The 26,230-nt window shown below is 44.5% G+C and overlaps 3 protein-coding genes across 3 annotated transcripts; 1 reads left to right on the top strand and 2 right to left on the bottom strand.

The window, feature by feature from the left end:
* Nucleotides 1-6,439: 6,439 nt before the first annotated feature.
* Nucleotides 6,440-8,278, bottom strand: LOC117591187 (AT-rich binding protein). Its single transcript, XM_034284321.1, has 2 exons — nucleotides 7,982-8,278; nucleotides 6,440-7,916 (listed from the first exon to the last, which is right to left on the bottom strand). The coding sequence occupies exons 1-2, from the start codon at nucleotides 8,159-8,161 to the stop codon at nucleotides 7,005-7,007; spliced, it is 1,092 nt and encodes a 363-aa protein (XP_034140212.1). The 5' UTR covers nucleotides 8,162-8,278; the 3' UTR covers nucleotides 6,440-7,004.
* A 4,537-nt stretch (nucleotides 8,279-12,815) lies between these two features.
* On the top strand, nucleotides 12,816-17,201 carry LOC117591180. The gene is made up of 2 exons (XM_034284306.1): nucleotides 12,816-14,324; nucleotides 14,394-17,201. The coding sequence occupies exons 1-2, from the start codon at nucleotides 13,944-13,946 to the stop codon at nucleotides 16,977-16,979; spliced, it is 2,967 nt and encodes a 988-aa protein (XP_034140197.1). The 5' UTR covers nucleotides 12,816-13,943; the 3' UTR covers nucleotides 16,980-17,201.
* An 831-nt stretch (nucleotides 17,202-18,032) lies between these two features.
* On the bottom strand, nucleotides 18,033-21,487 carry LOC117591182 (protein suppressor of forked). The gene is made up of 9 exons (XM_034284309.1): nucleotides 21,262-21,487; nucleotides 20,880-21,202; nucleotides 20,539-20,814; nucleotides 20,169-20,472; nucleotides 19,687-19,878; nucleotides 19,208-19,621; nucleotides 19,040-19,147; nucleotides 18,672-18,969; nucleotides 18,033-18,604 (listed from the first exon to the last, which is right to left on the bottom strand). The coding sequence occupies exons 1-9, from the start codon at nucleotides 21,295-21,297 to the stop codon at nucleotides 18,357-18,359; spliced, it is 2,199 nt and encodes a 732-aa protein (XP_034140200.1). The 5' UTR covers nucleotides 21,298-21,487; the 3' UTR covers nucleotides 18,033-18,356.
* Between the last annotated feature and the right edge of the window lie 4,743 nt (nucleotides 21,488-26,230).

Below are 26,230 nucleotides of genomic sequence, written 5' to 3'. Positions count from 1 at the left end.
TGGTGTGTTGGAAGCTACGGAAAAAAGAAAAACCATAAGCTTATTGGAAAAAATCAGCGACGGGTTCTCCTCTGCATCACAAGGGCGCTGAGATCAATAGACCCTCTTGGAATCGACGCACGGCTGATCGCAGGAAAGGCAGCACAAAGCCTTAATGGACATGATCAGCTTTACTGATTAAATGACCCCCCAAACATACCTCGACGTTACAACAACCTCACTAATAGGACACCCGAGGACGGCGAAAAGGGACGGGACCATACCAAACACCTTAAAATATACACAGACGGCTCTAGATGGTCGGAGGAGTAGGAGCAGTCATATATGATCTGGAATGAGTCCTACCTTATTCCTCTTCACAAGAAAGGGTCCAAATCTAACATCAAAACTATCGCGGTATTGCAAAACTATTTGCTAACTATTTGTAACTATAGTTACACGTCAACTGCAACACCTATGTTCTAGTTTAATATCCCCGTCGCAACATGGTTTTTTAGACATCGATCAACATCAACTTACCTTTTCGAATTCTCGTCTCTAATCAACCTAGGACTTCAAAGCGGCTTGCAAACAGACGTCATTTTTAGTCACACTTTGCTAATCCACAAGCTTTACATTTAAAAATCTCGTAAATTGTATTTCATCGCATCTGTCGAAATGCATACAACGTGTTTGGTTTAACAATGTCTTGTCGAATGTTTAATTCAATTCAATCTGTTTGTGCTCCAAGTTATTTTGCACTCAGTTACTTGAATGATGACGGAAAAATTAGTTTTTCCTTTTCCGACTGGTACTTGCATACTCGCCTACAACTTGTCCTTGATGAATTAAGCATTTAGTTTTCGAATACCCTACTTTTCTTGAACCATTCTAAGTGCAAACTTATGACCTTTCACCGCCGTGCACCACATTTTGTCTCCTATTCTCTAGGACACCCTGCTCTGTATGGAATCTCCACATCAAATGACTTAGGAGTCTTTTTTATCACAAGCTAAGTTTTAATAGCCATATTGCTTCAAAGGTTAACAAAGCTAAGGAAGTCCTTGCGTTTATTAAGCGTTGGTCAAAAGAGTTTGACGATCCTTTTATAACTAGCTAACTAACTAACTACGCCCGATATATTGTTCTTGTATGTGGAGTCCACAATGCAAGGAGCAACATATTTTTGGTGAATCCGTTCAAACCCAATTTTGAATATTCGCCCTTAGAAATCTGAACTGGGACTCTGACAGACTTCTTCCACCATACCTATCTATGCTAAAACTCCTGGAACTACCCTCTTTACACCATCGCAGAATTTACAATGGGATGGTATTCGTGCGTAAGCTCATTCTCAGGATTGTGGTCTTCCAAACTCTTTTGAGACTGATCGATTTTTCAGTACCCTCCAGACCAACCCCTACTTTTCGCCCCAGCCGAAAACCCATATGCAGATCTAATTACGCCCAGAATGCACCCTTCCGGGTTTTATGCAACAATTATAATTACCAATGTTTGCGGGGGAGGTTCTTGCCAGTAAATTCCGTGCTTTAGTCTTCCTTCGAATTTCTTGTGGTAGTCGGGGGAAATTCGCGGTTTCGACCATGTGAAAGAGCGCGCGTACCACCGGGTATGCCAATTCTCCAAATGAAAGCTGATGATCGAGCCAACTACATTAAACTGAAAAAGATATGCATGAACTGTTTTGCAAGAGGGCACCAAATAAAAGAGTGCACAAGCCAGCATAATTGCTACACGTGCAAACGTCGCCACCACACGCTTCTGCACCGTGGCAGCCCTCCTCCAGATCCCTCTACAGCAGTTCCTCCCAAATTAAACCAAATTCAAGACATACAGTCCACTTCATCCTCCTTTTTGGAGGACGGGTCCAATGCACGGGTCCAATGTCCAAAGTTATTACACAGCAAACACAGAAAGCAAAACACAGAAAACACACAGAAGAATAAACGTGTGCCACTTGGGCACTAATTATAAAGCTCGTGCGTCGATCGATTCTGGGTCAGAGGCCTCTTCAGAATCATCAAACTTCCGTTCCAACCAGTTCAAGTTAAAGTTGCGGGCTTGAACCAAGCTATCGCCGCCAGGCCTCAAAAGATATGCCACTTCCAAATCGCCTTCCCATCCAAACCGAGGGTTCATGTAAAAAGCTCGGCATTCGTACTTCCAAATGTGGCAGGCGACTTACCATCGTATCCAATTTCGCAAGGTTTCATAAAACACCTGCCAAATCTTCCGTTGGCTGACCCTTCTTTCCACAAAAGCTCGCAGATAGATGTGCTCCTAGGTGCAGATATCCTTCCATCCATTTTGGCGGCTCTCAACACAACATTTGCGGATCACTACTCAGTCAAGAAACCATTTTTGGATGGATCCTTACCGGACCAGTAGCTGAGTGAACTCACACCTCAATTTCCTCATTTGCTACAAGGATAAATGTCAGCGCAGAACATTGTTTAGGGAGGTGGAGGATCTTCCAGCCAGTCGGGTTGAATATTCTTCGGAGTCCCTCTGCGAGGACAATTTTGTTCGAACCACCCGTAGAGATGCAAGTGGCAGATATACGGTGTCGTTGCCCTTTTGGTATCCCAAATGCATAAACTTAGGGCATTCAAGATCAATCGCGCTAGCTCAGTTCCTCAAAAACGAAAGTCGGTTGAAACGAAACGTTCCGTTGAAAGAGCTCGTACTGCGAGTCCTCCAAGAGTACCTAGACTTAGGTCATATTCGCCAAGTGCCACCAAACAACGATTCCGATAACTTCTATCTGCCCCATCACGCTGCCCAAGAGCCGGACAGCACCACTACAAAATTGCGGGTAGTCTTTAACGCCTCCAGTAAGTCCTCGAACGGCAACAGCTTAAACGATATTCTCCATCCAGGACCTGTTCTCCAAGCCGATCTGACCATTCAGATACTGAAATGGCGGTTCTTCCGATATGTCTTTAGTGCTGACATCACACAAATGTATCGGAAAATTAGCCTCGACCCTTCTTCGCTTACAAGATTCCAACGAATTCGGCCTATTAATATAAATGGCGAGCTCTGTGATTTCGAGCTTACCACTGTTATGTTCGAGGTAAACTGCGCTCCATTCTAGGCCATTCGTTTGCTAAAGGAACTTGCGCAAGAAGTCCTATAGCGATTCCCACTGACTAGCGACATCATATCCAATTCGATGTATGTCGACGATGCGCTTGCGGGTGCCCACACAATATAAGGTGCAATCGCATCTATAAAGGAGCTTCGCTCTGCACTTGACAGTGCGGGTTTTCCGCTGAGCAAGTGGACTTCGAATGCAAAGCCGGTCCTCCAGGACATTCCTATTTGGTTAGTGCCTCAGTCCAGGCCCTCAAATAAAAGAGGAAGCAGGGTCAATAATCAATAGATGGACAATGGATGGATTACACAAAAGAAAGAAGTGGCAACTCCCAACAAGAAATCTTTAGGCAGGCGACATGGTTGTCATCAAGGAAGACAACCGAGGGGTAGGTTGAATGAATGGCGCCTAGGAAGAATTGAGCGAACGTATCCAGGGGTCGATGGCATGGTCCGGGTGTAGGCGTTTTAACTGTCTGCGGCACCATTAAGCGGCCAGTAGAAAAACTCATTCTTCTTCCGGTAGACAGTGCTGTCCACGTCCCAGTATCCAACTAACCAATATGTTTGATGTTGTTTCTTGAAAATGATCCATCCGCTAATATTCCACGATCTCTCTTTCAAGCATGACACCTCGCCAACGTCCAGTACAGCGCATTCAGACGAGGGGATCCAACAGCTTCCGCTGTCGGGTCTGCCGAGGAGTCCACGCGCTAAGGAAGTGCCAACGGTTCCTGAAGCTGACCGCGGAGAAACGTCTACGGGCAATGCTGATTAATAAGTACTGCCACAATTGCCTGGCTTACCAGCACTCCGGGCGCTCATGCCGAAGCGGCGACAGATGCCGGGTGTGTAGAAAAGGCCATCATACACTCCTCCACCTGGGCGGATCACGCCAGACTTCACGTCCGAAGTCACGCTCTCTTCCATCAAGGAAAGACTCTCAACGCAACGACTTTTGGGCTTTCCGTCACTATCGTTGGAGCCAAAGGTGCTTGCACCGCCTTCATCCAATCAAGGACAACTAGCGATGTCAAGCTGGAGGTTGTGCTGTCTGTGTGACCTCAACACCTGATAAGGACACCGGCGAGACGCTTCGGCGACCACGTCAAGGACCATTTCGCTAACATGCACTTGGCGGATGAGAACTTTCATCGGCTGAGCACCGTGTCATTGGTACTGGGGGCAGATGATCCCAAGCACTGAAGGCTTTCCTGTGGCCCAGAACACGGTGTTCGGATGGACCCTCTCCGGAACATGCAACACGGCATAACGGAGAGACGAATGTCCTTCCACGTTAATGGGCGCCTTCTTCTTGTTGCAATTATATTTCAAGGAGGGGAGGATGTTCATGCCGAAAAGCATGCACCATGCGCCCTATCATTTCAACAAACACAACAAAAACAAAACTTACCTACAACCCGAAAGCTCTGAGCTGAGCAGAGGCCTGCGCGCCCAACTAGAGTGAGAATTAAGCTTAGAATAGAAAAACAGTGTCACTAATAAACGGAACCTATACGCACGCGCGCTCTTTTACTTGGTCGAAGACGCTAATTTCCCCCGACTACCAGAAGAAATTCGAAGGAAGACTAAAGCACGGAATTTACTGGCAAGAACCTTCCCCCACAAACACATTTAATGAACAATTCTTATTGAACAATTTTTATTTAACATTTGCCATTACCTTAGTTGAGCAAACTTTCAAATTGTATCTTTCCTTCTTCTCCTGTACTTATATTGAATATATATTTATTGCTGATCCCTATTTATCAGATAATTGTTAATTGAAATAAATATTGTACAAACCCTGAAAAAGGCGGTCATATAAGGTACCATTAAGAAAGCAGCAGAGGTCGCCCAGCACATAGTAGGACTACACGATGCGATTCGTGGACAGCCAAACGGCGATAAGGTCCGTACAATCGTCTATTCCAGAAGCGTCTTGGCGAGCAGGGAGGCACTAGATTCCGAGGAAGACACTGAGGAAGGCGTCGGGCTGCGGAATGACAGATTTGAGAGCGTGTCGCTCTCTCTTAGAGCGTTAAAAAGCGACCTAGAAAAGCAGGCCAGACTACAGAGCAGGAACAGATGGAGCAGTACCACCTGCAAAACAGGAAAACCATGTGCAAATAACGTATTGGTCAACTTATCCGTTCCCTACTGAGCCTACCGAGGAAGGACTGTAGACTACTGGAGGGAATCCTCACAGGCCCCTGTCTGGCTGCGACGCATGCTACCAAACTAGGCATCACCAGCCGAGACAGCTGCAGGAAATGCGATGAGACTGGTATCACTGAAACCCTGGAACATCTCATCTTCATCTGTCCGCACGAGCAAGTGGTAGATACCTGGCGCTTTGGAAGGATACCGGACGGACGGACGGACGGACGGACGGACAGACGGACGGACGGACGGACAGACAGACATACACTCCGCGTTTGATGCTGATCAAGAATATATGTATGTATACATATATGTAATCTGTGGGTTCAAAAACGTTTCCTTCTGTGCGTTACATATATACATAAACTTTTCCCCACAAATACAATATAGCCTATTTACTCTTCGAGTACCGGGTATGAAAAGTTTTGCGTTTCATGTCTTCCTTAAGGTGCGAAAATTAATTGACTATAAATCTTGTTTGCTCATGGTTCGTTTTCAAAATACATATTACACATTTTTGGAGAAGTTCGAGTTTTCGCACTTAAATCATTTAAATGTTTGGACAGACCTCATCGATACACAAAAGCTAAAGGCTGAAAAGCTAAAAACCTAAAAACAGAATTAGATATTGAAAATTTAGAAGAAAAATTGTTTTTCGGAATAAGATTAAATATATGTCAAAACCATTTGTAATATAATTTGATGGTCTATAGTGGTCATAAAATCACAGCCATGCTCATTCCTCTTTAACGTTTCTGAATCATTCAAAGCCGAGTGAATGAATTCCGGATGAACATTTCGAACTCTTTTCGATCTTTCTGATCAAAATGAAAACAGCTTAAAGAATATTGTCCATTTGACGAATGCAATTATTTATTCCTGAATAGATATTGCTGTGATTAAGGACAACATATCTCCGCCAGCAATTAAGCGACTTATGTACATATATACATATCTCCGCTATTAAAATATATTTACATACATACATACAAATGTAGTAATGTGCATGTGTGCTGAGATAAATACATATGTCAACATGCCTTATGTATATCGCTTCTGCAGGATCCCATACCGCTGCGGCTTTAAAAGCTAATCTTCGGGTCTTGTCACGCTTAAAGGGATACAAATATTCTGTAAGCTTTCCGATATTACGCTTCTTCCCAGAAGTTATAACGCTTCGTTTTGAACAGATTTGAAAGTAAGTTATATATTTTTCTTTTGAATTCGATGGTTTGAATTTAACTTATTATATTGCTGACTAGTCGACTGGCCGCGCATATACAGCACTGCCACTGCAAGATCGAATAATCGAAAAAACTGACTAACGGCCTCGAAACGGAATTGTTGTTTTGTTTTGTGGAATTACCTATTTGTAACTTAGGGCTTAAACACTAAACTGTAACTGTAACTGCAATATTTTGCCCACTATATAAAATACTGCATATATGTATGTATGTACATATATCTAGATCGTAATTAAACGCTGGTGAGAACTGCCGGATCATCGGGGGGTTAACATAACCTCGCAGAACATTAACACTACATGTACAATGGCTAAACGGTAAGCAGGGACCTAAGCCTTAATTAAATAAATGTATTTTTAATTTGCTTTTTAAGTGTAGTATAGCATTTTAACTTAAACCAGGAAGGGGAACGAGAAAGTAGCATCTAGTCGGATTGATCCTGAAATTATTTGCAGGGTTTTAAACAAGTGTGTGCAGGGAGAAAGGATGCATGTACCACGTCTAGAACCGCTGCGGAAGGATTTCGCTCTTGATACCACGAAGCGCGTGCTTTTTCTTACGATGCGTGGACAAGTTGCATGACTGCTTAAAGGAGGCACTGCATAGCTCGCAATTGAAGCGGCGCTCCTTGCTATGCACCACCCTGTGCAGTTCCATGCGTGACTTGTATTTGAACTTCAGACCGCATGTCTCATAGTCGCAGATGTACCAGCGCTCGCCGTCGTCCGAGGAGACCGCGCTCCCAGCGCTGGCCGTGGTGCTGTTCGAGTCCTTGGGTAGCTCTTGGGTGGATAGCAGGGCCGCTGCCATCGCAGTTGAAGGTCCTACTGACATGCTGAGCGTGGAGAGGCCACTACCAGTCAGTACACCTGCCTGTTGCTGCTGCATGACCGAATGGCTGCCCGTCACATTTGGCGGGGTGGTGCTGACTGTGGTAGATGTGCTAACACTGGCGCCGACGAAGCCCGTCGCAGGCACGGGCGGTGGTACCACCAACTGTGGCAAGTGGTAGATGGTGGCATTGGCAGTTGCCGCCGCTGCGGCTGCTTGCATCTCCGGCGGCAGAGTAAGGCATGGAGGTTCAATCTTTATGTCTATGCCGCTGCTGCTACGAGTACTGCTTTCATTCGCAGCGACAGCGGCTGCAGCAGCGGCCGCTACAGCATTCGCATGCAGCTCGGCCAGCTCCTTGGCCACATCCCGCTGTTGTTGTAGTTGCTGTTGCTGTTGGTGTGCTTCGTGAATGTCAATTTCCCGCTGGTCGTCCTCAGAGTACTTGGTAGAGCAGTGGTAGAGGGCCAAGGGAACGGTCACAGAAGTCACACTACCTGCGCCCTGGGATGTCGTCGCGCCAGAAGTTGCTGCTGCCGCCTCCACATCCGTCAAGCAGTAGCTGGATGTTCGACTATGTTCCTGGAGCGGGCCGAGATGTATTAAATTATTAATAGACGCCTTTGGGTGTTCAACCATCAGCCTACCTTAGCAACGCCGTGGAGAAAATTATGTTCGTCCTGTATGTGCTTCCAGAACTGATCTTGCGTCTGTAGTTCCTCCTGGCATGTGTGGCAGACTATCCAGAAGCTATCCCCAGAGAGACAGAACTCACCCAGTTTTGTGTAGATCTTGTTATTCTTGCTGAGAATGCGCGGAAAACCCATTGCGTTGTTGTTGGTTTATTGTGCTCCAGGTAGAGCTGTAGCCCTGCTCATCACAGTCACAGGTTTCCAATAGGGATGGACGATACTTGCGTATCTGTCACTTATCGCAAATATTTTTAAATCACATCAAATGCGTAGATTGATATCGATTTATTATATATATATCATAGATCTCCTGCTATAGTTCTAGTGAACGCCCACGATAAGTTTTAATGTGGCTGCTTACAGATTTTGAGAAACGGAGCGTAAGTTGATTATGCTCCACTGACTATATATGGGATGGATCGCTTTTGATTATATCGATAGCTGACATATCGGAAAGAATTCGCACAAACTCGCGAAGTAAAATAGCTCAATACTCCGGATATTTAAGAAATCTTCTAATTTTGCTAGAGGGCTTTTTGTTGTGTCAAGCATAGTACATAAGTATAAATCATATAAATATGTGTACATTTATGGGAACCCTTGAAACGATACCCTTTGCATTTTCCGCAGTTTAAAAGTATGACATAGAATTAGCATATGTTTGGTAATAACATCTGCAGCCTTCTTTGATTGGTGGAGCAGCAAGGCCGTGCCAAGGAATATTTGCACCCATGGCAAAGTTGTAAAACGGCACCTCCAAGCACCCTTCCTACTCAAAATTAGATAGTTTCGAGTCCAAAAATTGGCCATCGTCCCTTGGCATGACCTTGTCACTAACCAAATAGTATAGTAGACTCTCAATTTGAGCCAAGCGAAACGTCACCGCAGAATGTGCGTCGGGAAGTCCCAGGCCTCTGCCAACGTCGCAGCAACAAGTATTAGTGCGTGTAGAACACGCAGCTAGAAGTCCCAGCTACATTTGTATTAGTGCGTGCAGAGCACGCAGCCAGAAGTCCCAGCTACATCTGAGTAAGTGCGTGTAGCCAATGATTTTTTAGCGCTCCAAACCGGCTTTGTCTTGATTCACACGGACACTGCAAGGAATGTATGTGTTGGTGCACTGACTTTCTGAAGTGCGATGGAACGAAAATTCGTTTTGATGATTTGATTTTGTTTTCGGGGCTTGGCGTATGAACCTGACCTACCGCAACATGTGCAGAATGAGGGGTGGAGATTGGTGGCCGGACCCTTGGGGGTTGGAAAAAATAAATATACCAATAAAAGTTGTTATTGTATTTGAATGCTGTAATTGTTTTAAATGCAGATTTTATACTGCTTTATTCAATGCATTGTGCTTTATTCATATGCATTATTATTATTGCTGCCGTCTTATCAACATTGTTACCAAATCCATCTTTTACAGAGAAATCTTTTCAGATAAATATAAATATATACATATATATGTATATATTCATATACATGTGTATATATATGTACATATGTATGTACATACATCTTTCCAATTTCTGTTCTCGTCGTCGGTTATGTTCTCGACTTCATGTGCGCTTTAATTGTTGGCGCTTTAAACCTTTTGCATTTTTTTTATTCTGAGCTCACATACCCTTCAAAATCAAAACCCTAAAGACTTAATGAAGAAGCTTGCCTCTCAATATAAAAATACATTTTTTTTTGTGTGATCGTTATATGCTTTATATAATTTAGGATGAAAGGGGTAACGGATATAAACAACTGAATATGTATACAAATAATGAATTACGGCAATTGACTTTGCGTTGTAAATATTTTTTTTTTTTTTTTTTTTTTTGAGGTTTTAAGTTACCGCTCTACCCTTAGGTAGAGGGGAATTATTTGGCCACCCGCCTTTACAAGGGGGAAATCGCCACGTCGTAATATGTAACTTGTTACAGCTTTGCTCCAATACTTACCTGGCGTAGAGGTTATGTTCCCCACGTGCTTGCAGTTTTTGTTGTAAATATTTTCCATTAGATTATTCAGAATCACGGTGTGAACAAGCATTTTGCTTTACATATGTACACACACACTAACACTTGAACATTTTCCGCCGACTCCCATCGGAAAATCGAGATTTGGACAACTGACTACAAAATTGCCCAATCATGGCACTAAAATCTGCATAGACCCACCTCGTACCTATTTTTTTTTTTGTGTACATAATTTATTCCACAAACACTTAATCAAAAATATAAATTATAAAATAGTTAATAGATAAGCGTTAACTACAATAAACAGCAAACACCAAACCAGCCAGCACGAAATTCGACAGCTCGTGTCTCTCTCTGAATATTCGCCCGCGGATGTCTTTCTATTTTAAAATAAAATATACCTTCTCTTTCTTAAATATCATTTTTATACCCGGTACTCAAAGAGTAAATAGGGTTTATTGTATTTGTGGGGAATAACGGTTGTATGTAACGCACAGAAGGAAGCGTTTCCGACCCCATAAAGTATATATATTCTTGATCAGCATCAATAGCCGAGTCGATAGAGCCATGTCTGTCTGTCCGTCTGTCCGTCCGTCCGTCTGTCCGTCTTGTTTGTCGGCTAATTCTCAGAGACTATAAGAGCTAGAGCCACCAAATTTTGGCTCCGGACTGCTGTATGCTCACACTGAAACAAGTGTATTTCAAAAATGAACCACGCCCCCTTACGCCCCCGAAAAAGTGCGAAAACCTCCCAATTCTACAGTTTTGAAGATAAAAGAAAACTAAAAACGCCATTCCGTAGGAAATGGCCATATCTATCAGATCACCAAATTGGGATTGATCAGATCATTATAGCCACAATGGAGAAATTAATTTCCAGTGGCTAAACCCACCCTGTCCCACAGCTTTTGTTGCTCTTTTTACATTATCTCATTCACACTCTGCTTCTGCTTCACTCGGCCCTGCCTCTGCCCTCCCCCTGGCGTTGACTCTTCCGACTTTTAACCAAGACTCGGTTTTTAACGCTCTGTATTAAAAAAAGAGTGACCATCAAAGTTGCGTAAAAGACATTTTCATAGATGGCGCCACTTTCGAAATATTTGCTGTGAAACCTACCTGTCATTATTGCACAGAATGTGCAGACCATTGGACCATTAAAGTTGCGTACAAGAAATTTTCATAGATGGCGCCACTTTCGAAAAATTTGCTGTGAAACCTATCGGTCCAAGAATGTACCAATTTTATTGCTGTTTTAAATATATCATAAATTGGAAAATATTAACTGATCCAATTTGTTTGATGCATTTTATTTAGTAGGCTCTTACTACGTGTTCTGTAATGTGAACGATATCTAGTGGTTGGCGATGTCTTCTACATCTAGATGTAGTCCTGAGTGCCGGGTATAAAAGTTGTGACGCGTAAGAAGCGTCTCACACGTCCCTTCTCGTTAATTATTTTATTTGTAGTTTTTCTATGAAAAAATATTGAGAGATCGGCACAACCAGCATGATCGAGTACAAGACTAAGACTGCCTGATCGAGAGCTCAAAGCACTCGCAGATGCCGATTGCCAGATGTCGTCTGCCAGATTCTGCCGGCCCGCGGGCAATCACGTCATCTGGCAGATGTCGTCTGCCAGATTTCGCCCGCCAGTGGCCAATCACAAGTGGCTATATTTATGCTTATTTTAGTGGTACAGTGTACCTTCAGTATATGCAAAACACTTTTTAATACTATTATACTACTATTTCCATACCACAGCATACTACATACCTTTTCTTCTTTAATGATTTTGGAAGGCAGAAATTCACGCATCGAAAACGTTTTAGGGGAAAGCGCAGACGAAAATAAAAATGGGAATTGGCAAAATTGCGCGCGGCTGTTTCTTGTTCTCCTTTGTTCTATCACTTGCGTTTGAAGACGCTAATGATCAAACAGATCTGTTCATCTGAAAAAAAAGGGACAGACTAAGAAGTGAAGTTTCTTATAATATTTTACCGCAGTATTAGCAGAATGTTAATGCAGTTTGACTGCATCTAAAAAATATGAAAGAAACAATAAATAACGATTTATTTACATTTTTCATGCCCATACTTACAGTAAGGACACATATTCGTACACCATCATCACCCTAGTTTGAACACCTAAAATTGGCCTACGGTCAACGTAAACAGTAAAAGTTAATTTTGTATCAAAGATCAACATATTTACTATATGTTTAATATCTTCTATAGTATCCTTATAAAACTTAACTGAAGCAAAAATTACCTTTTTTTTCGCACAAAAATTATTCGCACAGCCGTCCAATTCTTTAAGTGAAATTAAACTATTAAAGGTAACATGTACAATGCAAATTTTTGTTTGCTATATTTAGTCTTAGTATGATGACTAAAAACACTAAAAACAATCTTTCCGCCAAGGTGTTGGTGTCCCACGAATTTAAATTGAATCCCTCCACAATCAGTACCGGTTGCAATAGCTCCCTCGATACAATTTTGGGCTTCCGTATTCTTTTTATACAAATTTTGTCACACAGGCTTCATGGAACTCAAGTTTACTAACCGTAGTGAAATTTTCATCTGGCTGCAGTTTTAAATGAGCCAGATTTGATCAAAAAAAGATTAATTTTTGTGTTGTTTTTTGGGATTGGTCAAGTTTGACTTCGAAGTATGAGCAAATGGAATAACACATGGATGCCAATTGTTACTCAAAATATACATAAATACACCCTTTTCACATTTCCATTAAATAAGACCATTAGTACAGCTCCAGTTCAAAAACGAGAAGGGACGTGTGAGACGCTTCTTACGCTTTACAACATTTCATTAAATAAGACCATAATGATTCCATTGAACATTTCCGGAACGGTTCTTAATAGGTTCCTGTGGCACGATGTTATGTGCATGCTCCGTACATTCCCAAGGAACGAATCTAGATGCATACCAAAGATGTGTTCTGTAATGCATCTCTCGGAAACTACACTGTAGGCGAAACCCGAGCGTTTCACGAAGTTGAAATTAAAACTACCAGCACTTGCTTCATGTATAGAAGGAGGTCTCGTCGTCGGCAGCGTTGCTCTTGTCACTTCCCTTTGATCTCGGTGCTTGTGCTTGGTTAATCAGCACACTCCATTGTCGTTTCACTCATACTGATAGCGCAGAGCCCTTTCACTCGCACTTAGTGACAGCATTGTTGCGTTTTCCTTATTTTGCCGACGAGACCTCCTTCTATAATTTCTTCATGGTTACTTCATGTTGATGACTTAGATGAATCTCATTCCCACTTTATTTCATACTTGAAATTACAACCACCACCACTTCTACATGCGTTCCAAAGGAACCGTTCCTACCTAGAACAAAAAGGACTGATTCCAGCGTGTTCCACCACCTGTAAATTTGAAGCGAAAACATCACGTATAGAGTATTCATGCTTAGTGGAAAAGGGAGGGATATAGAAGTACTGTTTTGAAGCAACTAAGTCCGACTGTGCACAGACACATTCACGCACACAGACAATCAATTTATTATGGCAACGAAGCAGGGTATTGCAGAGACCCAAGATGAAGCCGCTGGCCGACAAAGAACGGCTTAAACAAGATTCCGAGGCTGGAAGTGGTGTTGGTGTGGCCGTAAGTATGTGTGTGCCCGTGCGTGTTTATGTGCCATGTTTAAGCCAGCCAAGAGCGAGTTTGTTGGCCCGATGGCGGCTTTGGAATTTTCACAACGTCAGAATACCGAGAAAGACGCTGCGCATTCGCTGTCCAAATCACGTCTACAGTCGGAGAGATTTAGGAATTAAATTTACCTTACATTCGCTGTCCCAGTCACAGCTTAGGTCGAAGACATTTTAGGACTACACTCGGCGGCTCGAGGTGGCCCGGTGATACAGATTAAAAAGTGAAACCTGCGCTGAGCCCGAGCTAATAAAGGGCTGTCCGACTCTGAGCGCAGGAGAATGCGTCAGATATGCGGCACCGTTTACACCTGGAACTGTGCTGGGGAGCTGTATGCCATCGAGTGTGCCATCTGCGAGGAGCGGCCCCTTTGCACACTAAGCGAGTTCACCTCTCATATGGAGATCTGGCACTCTGGCTGGGGGGGCGAGGCGGCAGAAACTTCCACGGATGACGAGGCAACTGCATATGCAGATTCAGGTGTTCCTGCAGCCTCCGTAGATGAGCTGATGCAGGAGGTGCTGGCAGAGCAGCGTACCAGCGAGGCAGACAATGAGTTAAAGCAGCAGCTGGTTCAGAAGCTGAATGCCACGGATCAGCCAGTGGTAGAGGCAGCAGTAGAACCAGTCGTTGTCAGTGAGCAAGTGAAATTTGCCTTTGAGGTGAGTTAAAATTGCAGAATGCGACCAGAATACAATCTGATTAGAGTGTTACTTTTCCCATGACAACAGAATCCCGCTCCCGCACCCGTGCCGGAAGGCCATCGGCTGACTACTCAGCATGTGAACCAGCTTATCGAGCTGTACCGCGCGGAGCCTCGTCTCTGGAACCAATCGCACTCGCAGTTCCACGATACGGACCTGTGTCGCAAGTCCTGGCGTCGTATAACGGACGCCTGGAGCGTGCACTGTGGGCGCCGCTTCACTGTCACCGACGTGCGCATACGTGTCTCCACGCTATGCCAGCGCTTCATCAAGCAGCGCGAGCGCCTTGAAGCCGACGGTGAGCTCGACGAAGCTGTCAAGTTTGTCCATTACGACCAGCTGGGCTTCCTCTGCGAGCAACAGGCACTGCTCAAGCGGCAGCAGCACTTCGTTCGTGAGAACCGCAAGCTGATCGAGCTCTATGAGCATTACCCGATATTCTGGCACAATGCCCACAAGCGACTGCGATGTGCGGACATCGTGAGAGGGCGCCATGAGGCGCTCCGCGATCTGCAGCTGGCCCTGCGCCTGTCTGGTATAAATCTGTCCTCGTTGGTTATTAAGCGGCGGTTGCAGTCTCTGCGGAAACGATATCGCCTGGAGAAGATCCGCTACCTACACTGCGTGGTAGAGGGCAAGCAATCTGAGTTTGTCGCCGGCTTCGAGCACTACGAGGAGATGGAGTTCCTTCATAAACACATCGATCCATATGTGTGCGCTGTCTGCGGCAAGATCTTTGAGAATTTGGCGAGTCACCAGGCGCACGTGCAAAGCAACTGCCATATACAGATGGGAATGGATTTTGGCTCAGAGAAAGAAGCTGCAGAGGGGGAGAATGAGAAGGTGGAGCAGTCGGAACCTGTCCAGGGGAGGGAACAAGATGTGGACTTCCATATTCTACAAGATCTTCAGCACGAGGAGTACCCGCGTCAGGTCGAACAGAACTTTCCGCAGGCAGAGAATCTCCTCCCAGTAGAGGACCTTCTGCCGACGAAAAACATGCAGCAGCCGCCAGTCACCCCACAAGTGCAGGAGAATAAAGATATCCTAAAGCTAGAAAATATTCCTCAGATGATCGAACTTGTGGGGAATCTCCGGGAGGCGCAGGCGGATGAGTCTACATCTATCGAGGAGGAAACAGTATGTTCTACGCCTGACCGTGAGCAGGAAAGGATCATTATATCCAGTCTGTCTGAGACCTGCTCTGCCTCCGAACTGGAAGCTTTGCCATCCGTGGCGCCATCCGAGTTGGAGCAAAAAGAGAACTCGGCCGTCCGAATGAGTCGGCAGCAGGCACTTAAGCTGATCAAGCTGTACCGAGCGAATGTGTGCCTGTGGGATCCCAACCACCTGGACTACCACACGCGCAAGCACCGCCGCCTTGCTTGGCAGAGAGTCACAGACGAGTTAAACAGGAGCGAGTGCACAGGCCCGGGCCAGAGATACAGCTGGCAGATGCTGCACAGAAAGATCACGGACTACACGAAGTATTACCGCCGGGAGCGTCAGAGGGATCAGGAAACTAAGCTCGGGGAGGAGACCACCAGGTGGAACTTTTACGAAGAATTCCGTTTCCTGAATGACGTGCTTCCCATCAGCTCTGAAATACAAAAGACCCTAAGCCAGCGGGATAGCACCCTCAAGATCATTGCCGTATACCAAAGCTATGCCCAGCTCTGGTGCACCGATCACCCGGACTACACGAAGCGGCGGCAGCGCCAGCGACAGCTGGAGTCACTCTGCACGCGACTGCAGGAGGAGAGCAACCTGCAGATTACGGTGGAGAGACTCAAGGGCCGGCTTATCGAGTTCCGCTGTCATTATCGGCAGTGCAAGGAAGCGCGGATTGCGGCCCTCAAGAAAGCCGAAACCTGGAATCCCGAGTACGAGTACTACGAGCAGCTCCGTTTCCTCGAGCTTCACGTGTCGCCCTTCGTTTGCCCCCGCTGCACGGCCTCATTCAAGCGACGCACAGACTTCTTGCAGCACGAGCGAAACGTTCACGTGGATCAGGAAAAGGCCCTGAACGGAGAATACGGATTTGTGAGGCGACGCAGACGTCGTACAGACAAGGACAGCCCCAATGACCTAGCCAACGTCTGCCACATTTGCGGCCTAAAGTTCTCGCTGCGCAACAGTCTGCTGGCTCACCTGCGGCGGCATCTCGGCCAGCGCACTCACATTTGCCCAGAGTGTCCCAAGAAGTTCTTCAACTCTACGGCCCTTCGTGTTCACCAGCGCAGTCACAGCAAGGAGCTGCCTTATGTGTGCGAGCACTGCGCCCGGGGCTTCGTCAACGCCAGCAAGCTTAACCAGCACGTGAAGCGCCACCGCAACCAGCGCGACTTCCCCTGCAACCGCTGCGACAAGGCGTTCTACACTGCCCACGAGCGTGATCGGCATATTCGCGCCCACCTCAACATACGCGACAAGGTCTGCCCCCACTGCTCGCGTGCCTTTGTCGTGGGCAGCGCTTACTATTCCCACCTTAACCTCCACCGTAGCGAGAAGCGATATTCCTGCGCCAACTGCGGTCGCCGTTTCGCGCAGTACGCCGGCCTGTACAAGCACCGCCGACGCTGTGTTCCTACTAATGTGCAGGCAGAGCATTAATCAGGGAACAGGGATCAGTCCTACGCCTTCGACGTGGTCGTTTATTCCTCCTCGGGATGTAACCAAAAAACGCCGATCACTGATGATTAAAGTCCAGTTGGCCTGTTAGATATTTTCTGCACCTAGCTTAATTCGACATTTAATTAGAATATTATATAATAATTATATAAATCACTTTCTACTCGCTTATTGTTGATTACGTAAATACACATTAATTTTGGATGTATTGCATTTTTTGTGTGTTCAAAAGCACAAAGGTATATTATGTATGTTGTTGTCTGTATGTCTGTTGTACATATGTACACATATAAATCCGCAGTGGGAGGTTATGCTAGATGTAAGTAGACTCAGTAGCTCTAGTTACTAGAGCCAGCCAGGTAGATTATCTTAACGGCGGCCAGCCAAGGGCTTTTCTGTTCTGAGATCTTGAAAATACAATCGTTCCAATGTGTGCACACCCTAAAGGCTCAGTTAAGTGATTACCCGATCTGGTCTGTTTCTATAAATCCAAAAATGAAACTCGAACCACGTTGTATTTTATGACATGATTATTTATCAGACGAGTGGATCAGAATTCTATATATTCAGAATGGTTGATGCCGAAGATTTTCGCTCTTCGCGGTGGGGGGGTACACATATGTACATAGTTCTGGAGTCCGAGGAATTTCGTGAAATCCAAAAACTCGAAGGTGCTATTTAGTCGCTATCTCTCTCTCATACTCGTCAATGTTAATGTTTATTGGAACAGAATGTGCAGCAGAATGGAGGATATTAGCATGACGACATTCCCGGGGATATGCTTTCTTCTTGGCTTTGAATTAGCAATTTGCGTCTTTTACGTATACAATTTATTTTACAGGTGACATCAAAGTAGGGACAAGAACCGAGGCTGTCTTTTAATGAATGTATTTGTTACACTAAATATTCAAATTCGAGCAGACGAAATACTCGTAATGAGCTGTGTATCCCCTGTGCATTATTTTACAATCATAAGAATAATAAACCCATTTCCAATCGATATATAGATTATTGAGATAGAGATAAAGACCAAAGTTCGGTTAATAGTTGTTCTTTCCTAATTTATACAACATTTCACACAGCCGGCTGCTGTGATACTGTAAAAAATGTACAGAACAGTCTTCAGGCTTCCCGGTGTGACTCTTCTTGTAAGGGAACCTCGTTCACTTTGTAAACTACAATGTTGGCGTAACCGGCATTAAATGTGAGGCAAGCATTGTAAAAGGAACAATAAATACGAATAAAATGAATTTAAGTATTTTCCTCGCTTTTCGTTTGTATTTGTTGTAAGTTCGGCAGTTAAAAAATGTCGAAACAATACAGGAGCAGCTGAAGCAGCAGCATGATGGACTTCAGTTCCTAATTTGATTTGGCGAAACGCTTTAGTTGGCGTAGGCGGTAAATGTCGTGTGCGGGAGGGGCAGAAGGATGTAAGTCATCGTCGCTATCATCGCCGCCTGGCAGAAGGCGACGGCGACGCGGTGGTATCGCCGTTACGCTATGCTGCACCCCTGTGTATGTGCTGGTGTCCACAATCCAGTGAACCGATTTAGCCAGATCGAAGATCTTGAGCGAAAGTTCATTGTCGCCATTGGGTAGGGGAGCCGCTATTGAGATGTAAATGGTAACCCATTATAGGGAAAAATGGTCAGGGAACGGAAAAGTAACACTTACAGTCGGGCAGATTGAGGCGCATAAATATATCGAAGAGCAGCTCGACACTAACGAAGGGGCCACGGAAGGAATTGGGTGGTGGCAGGCCTGCGCAGAGTGAGGCCAAGGCTGGCGGTTGGGGAAATACACCGCCTGCCAGCGGATGAGAGCCGGGATGGGCGCACGGACGTGGCTTGTATGGTATCATCTGTCTGAAGTCGGGGCGCGGCAGCGGAGCAGTCGCCTCGCTGTCCGCCTCGGCGTCACCATTATTCTGGCTCTGAACCCCACCAACCTTATTAAGAATGATCCCTCCAATCTGCAATTGAAAAAAAGAGTTGAGTGAAAATATATAGAGTTACGAGATTGTGGACTCGAATGTAACTCACCTCAGCATAACCTATAGACTTTAGCTCGGTGGGGGTGCAGGGAAACAGGTCGAGGAACTTAAATCGATCAACCAGCTGGGCGGTTTCCTTGCCCTCGTATTCTTTAAGCTGCCCAAGAAAGGGTGTCTTAGTTGAAGATCAGTTGCACTAATTATTGCGGAAACTTACATTCTCAAATACGGCGCTGCGGCGACGCTCCACCTTGACGATGCTAGACAAATCTCCGATGTTTGCCTCGAACTCGAGGAAACGGTTCCAAACCTCCACGCTCTTGTGGGGCGACAGACCGCCCGAGCTCAGCACGCGCTCGAAGAGGACACGCGTATTATTGTCCTCGTTGAGATGCGATAGGTAGTCGATGTAGCACATGACGTAGTCGGGACTGCCACCGAAACGTTTCAGCCCAAGCTCAAATATACGAAAAGCAATCTCTTTGTCCTTGGAGCAGTAGTACTCCATTAGCGCAGCGGCAACGAAAATGTGATAGCGGCAGCGCACATCCTCACGCGCTTTTTTAAAGATGCCTCTCGCAGACTTAATGCCCTCAGCACGACGGGCGAACTGCATATACTGCACATATACCTGTAACGATCAAATTAAAAATAATCTTACATAGAATTACTTGCTTAGAATCTTAGAGCTCCTACCAGTGTGGGGTCGATGTCTGGGTGCATGATCAGCTTGTTGTACATGGAGTGTACCTTCTCGTATTTCAGACGTCCCTCCTCGAAATCGGCGTAGGCGAAGTAAAGCAGAGCGTTCCGGTTCAGGACGCCGTTGATCGATCGCTCAAGGATGTTAGCGCATTCGTCAGCGAATATCTTTGCTGCCTGTACATCCTGCAAGGGAATAGAGAAAGAATTAATATATGTTTTTATTTGGTGATTGTAATTGAGTAGGCAACTAAAACGCGTGCGACAAGGCCAAGGGCAACGCGGCAAGCGAGTGCATTGCACCAGTAGCAGCACCAGCAATAGCACCATTGCGTGCCACATTACCCAAGGGGCGACACTTCCGAACAACTTCAACAATAGTAGTGATTTTCTTTTGGATTTGGCAAGTCATGTGCTCTATTCCACTCTATTCTATTTGCTTGAATACAGATCAGGCTGAAAACACTACTACGCACGCCTTTCTCGCTGAGGACGCGAGCGCTGGTGTCCAGGAACTGTGATGCCTGGTGCCACACGGCCGGATGGTGGGTAAGCACCAGAAGACACTGCTCAGTGGCGAACATGACACGACGGGTGACCAGGGCGGTGTCCTCGGTACGCAGTGGATTCGATTTCTCATACGTGATGAAGCGCTTCCACAGCTCCACCTGTTTGACCTCCTCTTTGGTGAGTGTGGGGGGCACGGCGGGCAAATTGCGGTTGAGCCCCTTTGTTTGATACTCCAGTTCCTTGGCTACGCGGCGTGCATTCATGTAATCCCTGGTGGGCGGAAAAGAGAGTAAATGTGAAATGACTTGGACAACAAATGGCTCAAAGGGGAGTTACTTGGAACGCTCCAGGCTCATCTTCTCGGATATGATGGGATTAATGTTCTGCTCAAAAGATATATAGTCCTTCCACAGATGCTCAATGCCCACGATGGGCGTAACAACCGCCTTCTGGTAGACACGGCGCACAGCGGTGATTTTTTGGTTCTCTGCATAATTACCCACAGCCTCGACTCCTCGCAGGAAATAAATGTAATCCTGCCATATGCTGAACGAGTGCAAATCCATGCCAATCTTCTCCAGCGCAAAGTCATAGGCTTGTGCCATCTTTTCCCTATTTTAGATAATTGGTGTCATTGCATTGTTGATGTTGAGGTATCATCGGCTCTTCCCACTTACTTGTGTGTGCTGAGACCAGACTTGGTATCTTTAACATATGTCAGATACAACTTCCAAAGATCAATATTGAGGATTTTCACTAAACAGCGCTGGAATAGCTTCTCCACGCGCTCGTAGTAGCGGCTCCGCATCTCCATCTCAATGTAGAGCTTCCAGTAGCGAGCCGTTGTGGGAAAGACGCTTACAAGGGACTCATAAAGGCTGCGCACCTCGTGGATGGGCCGGGAATGAGCCTCACGCAACATAACCGACCAAGACTCAATGTTGTACGGACGCAGTTCGACGACCTGCTGGGCCCGCACCAAGCGTTCCATTCCCCATTCCTATTGGTTGGCGAAACCATTAATCGAGCTCAACGATTTCAATTCTAAGTCATACATACTATGTCAATTTTGATGAGGTCCCGTGCAGACGTCATTGTGTTTTGACTTATTGTTGCTGCGCGACTGGATGCCGGCGGGTGGCCTAGGGCCTTTGATTGCGCCGTTTTACCTATTTTGCGTCTTTCAGGCAGCTGCTGCAAGCCTACTGACTGCAACAGACTACACGTACACGTACAAAAAAATTCAATATCCAAACTACTCCAAACTGCAAACAGCAAGCCAGTGTAAGGTTGTCAAACGTATATAGAAATATCAATATATCGATATATTTTCAAAATAAAAATATTTTTATATCGTATTATTTTGCTGCCAAAATATCATGATATCGTTCCTTCGGCAAACAACTCTTTTTTCTAAATCCAAATTCCAAATCGCCGCCTTCACCCCTCCACGGCACGACCCTGTGGAGCAGTACATGGTCCCAAAAGGAAAAAAAATGAAACCATTTTGTTAACAGCCCAGCCGGGTCTGTTTCTTGGCAACATGAAAATACTCATTAATCTATAATAATTGTTTTTTATTTTTGACGTTTGATGGCCCGAAGCTCGTTTAAAAGCACGCTGCTCATTTATCTTCCAACTTCAGTGGCATTGTTGCCATGTTTTTAGTTTTAAGTTGTTTGCCTTTTGGAACCAAGTACTGCTCCACAGGGTCGTGCCAAGGGGCGATGGCGACAATCTGGGCTCGAAACTATCCAATTTTGAATAGGAAGGGGCTTGGAGGTGCCGTTTAACAACTTTGCAACGGATGCAAATATTCCTTGGCACGGCCTTGCTGCTCCACCAATCAAAAAAGTCTGCAGATGTTATTCCCAGACATATGCAAATTCTCTGTAATATTTTCAAACTGCGGAATATGAAAAGGGTATCGTTTCATAGGTTTCCATAAATGTACACATATTTATATGAGTTATAATACTCAAATGTATAGACAAACGACCGTTCTGGTTTCTTTCCTGCAGATATGGGTTTAATCAAAGTTTTCGTCGCTTATTTCGTTGATTGTCCTCCTCCTCCGATCATGCAAGAGCCGCCAATCCCACTAAAAGCAAAGTTATGCATGGATCCATTTTGCTTTCATTGATTTATTAACCTTTTATTCAATTTTCACACATGTTCAAAAAGGCAAACAAAAAAACCAAACGGCTTCCTGAGAAATGTAACCGTACGGAATGCAGTTTTCATCTCTGTTGACACTCTGCTGCTACCAAAATATATTGCACATTTTGCTAGCAAGTTTTGTTTTCGATCTGAGTGCTAGGCTTTAGTGTTTAAGATTACGGAATATATGCTGTATGTTTTGAAAATGAGAACTTCTGTATACTTTTGAGGGTCGTGCGGTATATTTGATCGATAACTGCGCGGTCACACTGGTGCCAATCAACTCATTTATACCATTCAATAACAAAAAGGGAATAAAGCGCCTGGAGTTATTTATTAAAATTATTTTTCGTCTTGAACTGTACGTGGGTAAGGAAGTTAGGATTGGCCATAGCGGGACAAATAAGTGACAAATTTGTACAAAAACAACGAGTCCCGCTTGCTTTTACACACGAACATACTTAGCTGACAACAAGAGTTGGACCGACCAGCTGTTGTGGGTACGACGTCGGCTAAGCGATAACGGTACATTCGCATTCTTGGTAAGCAATCAATACGGTTTATTGTGACTTTTTTTGTTTGCTTTGTTGCTCTTCAACGCATTTTCACTTTCTCGTTTGTTCGTTGGCGCCGTTGCAAGTGCGGCTGCTGTACATACAAAATACATACATACATATGCGCACAACGGCCACCATGCGAGGTCCTCTCGTTCTTTGAGCTTTATGTTTGTTTATATATCACATATGTACATAGCTCGTATGTACATACATCATACATACTTGTGTGGGATAATTGTTAACAGATATTAATTAAGTGTGTCACACATTAGTGCCTGGCCTTTATGTCAAAATGGAAACCTTTGCTGTTAGCATTGTGCTCACGGGTGTACCCACTTGCATGCACATAAATAAATAAATACATACATACATATGTACATATCCATATATGTACATTCATATGTATGTTCACATATGTATGTAAATGCACCGGCAAGTGCATGTCACTCATTGGAAAAGACACATTAACAGACCGTACTGTCCTAAACTTGTTTTAATTGAGTATATCCTTCCCACTCACATACATATGTAAAAGTGGCCCTAGCCACTTTCCTGACGCCAGGATAGTCCCTGTCACTTACCCCGTTCCTACAAAAGCTGTGTTGCCTACATTTGAGCGCAGTTGTGTTCTTTAGGGCTTGCGCACGTTTCTGTGGAATTACTCGTACGCCAATGATTTGTATTGTGAACATTATGGCAAACAAATAGTGATAAATACTGCGATATATTCAGATAGGTGCAACTTCCAATGCTTCAGCTGAGAGTACGCGACTTTGACCATATGCTGTCAAAGCCAAGAACAAAAGCAAAGCCAAACATATGTATGTTTGTATTTACTTCGAAATCAATTGAATTTAATTAAACAGCATACCCGATGATCGGTATGGGCTGTGCTCAGTGCTCGTTTGCTTGTCGACGCGGAAGGTTGGTTGCGGACAAAATTGTTTTCGAATTTTTTCAAAATGTTTATTTTTTCAAAACACAGACTACTATTATGTAGCAAACTATTAAAAATTAAATTATGAAACAATTATTATGTTTTTTCACATTGGCTTCAAATGGTTAATCATCACACTCCATTGTCGTTGCCGTTACACTTACAGCGAGAGCCCTTTCACTCGCACTTCTCACTCGCACATTTTCCTAACTTTTTCTTACGAGACCTCCTTATATAGTTGCGCTATGCACATATGTACATACATACATGATGGCAATGCCTGTATCTTTTCTCGACCATGAAGAAACTATAAGGAAACCAATCCACTAAACTGATTAGGCAGCCAGTTTTTACCACGTTTTAACACTCTATGAGTTGCTTGCTTAGTGGTATCACTAATCTCGAAAGGCCTTAGCTCTTGTCGTAGATGCCAGGAATACTGAGCATTAAGGACACTACGTTCTTCATTCTGGTCATAATGATTCTCAACAATTTCTCTCATAAAATTGGGGATGCAGACAGTACCGTGCCAGTTTCGAAATGGTCTGATGATAATTATACCCGGTACTCGAAGAGTAAATAGGGTATATTGTATTTGTGCTCAAAGTGAATGTATGTAACACACAGAAGGAAACGTTTCCGACCCCATAAAGTATACATATTCTTGATCAGCATCAATAGCCGAGTCGATTGATCCATGTCTGTCTGCCTGTCCGTCTGTACGTCTGTCCGTCTGTGCGTCTGTTCGTCCGTCTTGTTGAGCGGCTGGTTCTCAGAGACTATAAAAGCTAGAGATAGAAATCCACAATATTAAAGAAAAAATAAATCTAAATATCCGAAATCCGTAGGGAATAACCATATCTATCAGCTCGCCGAATTGGGATCCGATTGGCTCATTATAGCAAGAATGAAGAAATTAATTTTCAGTGGCTGCGCCGTCCAGCACCTTTTTTTTCACTCATTCACCACTCTGCTTCGTTTGGTGCGAAATTTTGAAATACTGAGTACCTAATATAAAAGTTGTGACGCGTTCCTACTCGTTGTTTGTGTATTTGTATGCGCATTCGGCGCACTTAAGGTGTTGTTCAGGTATTTTTTAAATGCACTAGTATCAGTGTGATACCACAGCAGTCTGCAGGCAAAATTAAGAACTACCAGACAAACAAGACGGAAAGACGAACAGACAGACATGGCTGGCTATATCGACTCGGCTATTGATACTGATCAAGAATAGTTATACTTTGTGGGGTCTGAAACGCTTCCTTCTGTGTGTTACATTTTTCCCCACAAATACATAATACCCTATTTACTCTACGAGTACCAGTAATAAAAATGTAAAATTTTAAATTTGAAAAAACCACCAAGGTACAGATTTACTACTGAGTACCGGGTATAAAAGTTGTGACGAATATGAAGCGTCTCACACGTCCCTTATCGTTCATTCTGGCTTATGTGAAATCACACTGTTAAATGTTCATGTCCGAACTTCGCCCCCTTAATTTCATGCAGGCATGGATACGATAAAACCAAAAGTGAATTATCAGATAAAACTACCATATATAACAGATATTTATACAAATCTGCCTCAGAGCAGATCAATATTAGAGTAAGTGCTTCCGCTTCCCTTCCAAGCGCCACTTATCATTTATCTCTCTCACACACTCTGTATTGTGAAAACCGGTATATGTAAATAGATGAGGTTGAGGGAAGTTGATGAAAAATGTTCCGGAAAAATGTATACCATACAGCTAATATATATTTTAAATTGACTGCCCACCAGGTATGCAAGTAGATTCGCGGCCACTTCAGCGACTCGCAACGTTCCCTCTCGCTTGTCTATCGTTTCTTGTCATTGTTATTGACGTATTTTATTGTTACTTATCGTGAGTCGAAATATTCAAATGGGTCGGATGGAGGCAGGTAGTGGGAAGCAGTGCCAGTGGCGTGGCAAGGGCAGGGGCTCCTAAAACGTGCCAGTTACAATAGTTAACGACATGAACACTACTCGTAATAGTTTTGTTACTGAGAACCACCCACATCCACTTAACTTAAATGATTCCGATTAAGTAAGGGAATCACGGGTGGGGTAGGGTTTGCTTGGGTTGTGTTTGCTTTGAGTTGAAGTGGGTTGAACTATGGTACTGGGCTGGGGTCGGCACTGCGCTCATAATTTTATTCCATTTAATTTCGATGTCAAATAAACGGCAACAAATCGCGGCCTGACGGGATCACAAATAACCGCAAACGTTGTTGCTTACAGAGTTATTCCATAAATGCAGGTACATCATTTAAAGCACCCAACCAAACCAAAGAAAACTCCGTCATCCCCTAATTCGGGAGAGTACTCCCGCTCCTTATAACAATGGCAGGCTCA

Source organism: Drosophila guanche, unplaced genomic scaffold (genome assembly GCF_900245975.1).
Source record: "Drosophila guanche unplaced genomic scaffold, DGUA_6, whole genome shotgun sequence".
Taxonomy (NCBI): Eukaryota; Metazoa; Arthropoda; class Insecta; order Diptera; family Drosophilidae; genus Drosophila; species Drosophila guanche.
This window is presented reverse-complemented; position numbering and strand designations above follow the sequence as displayed.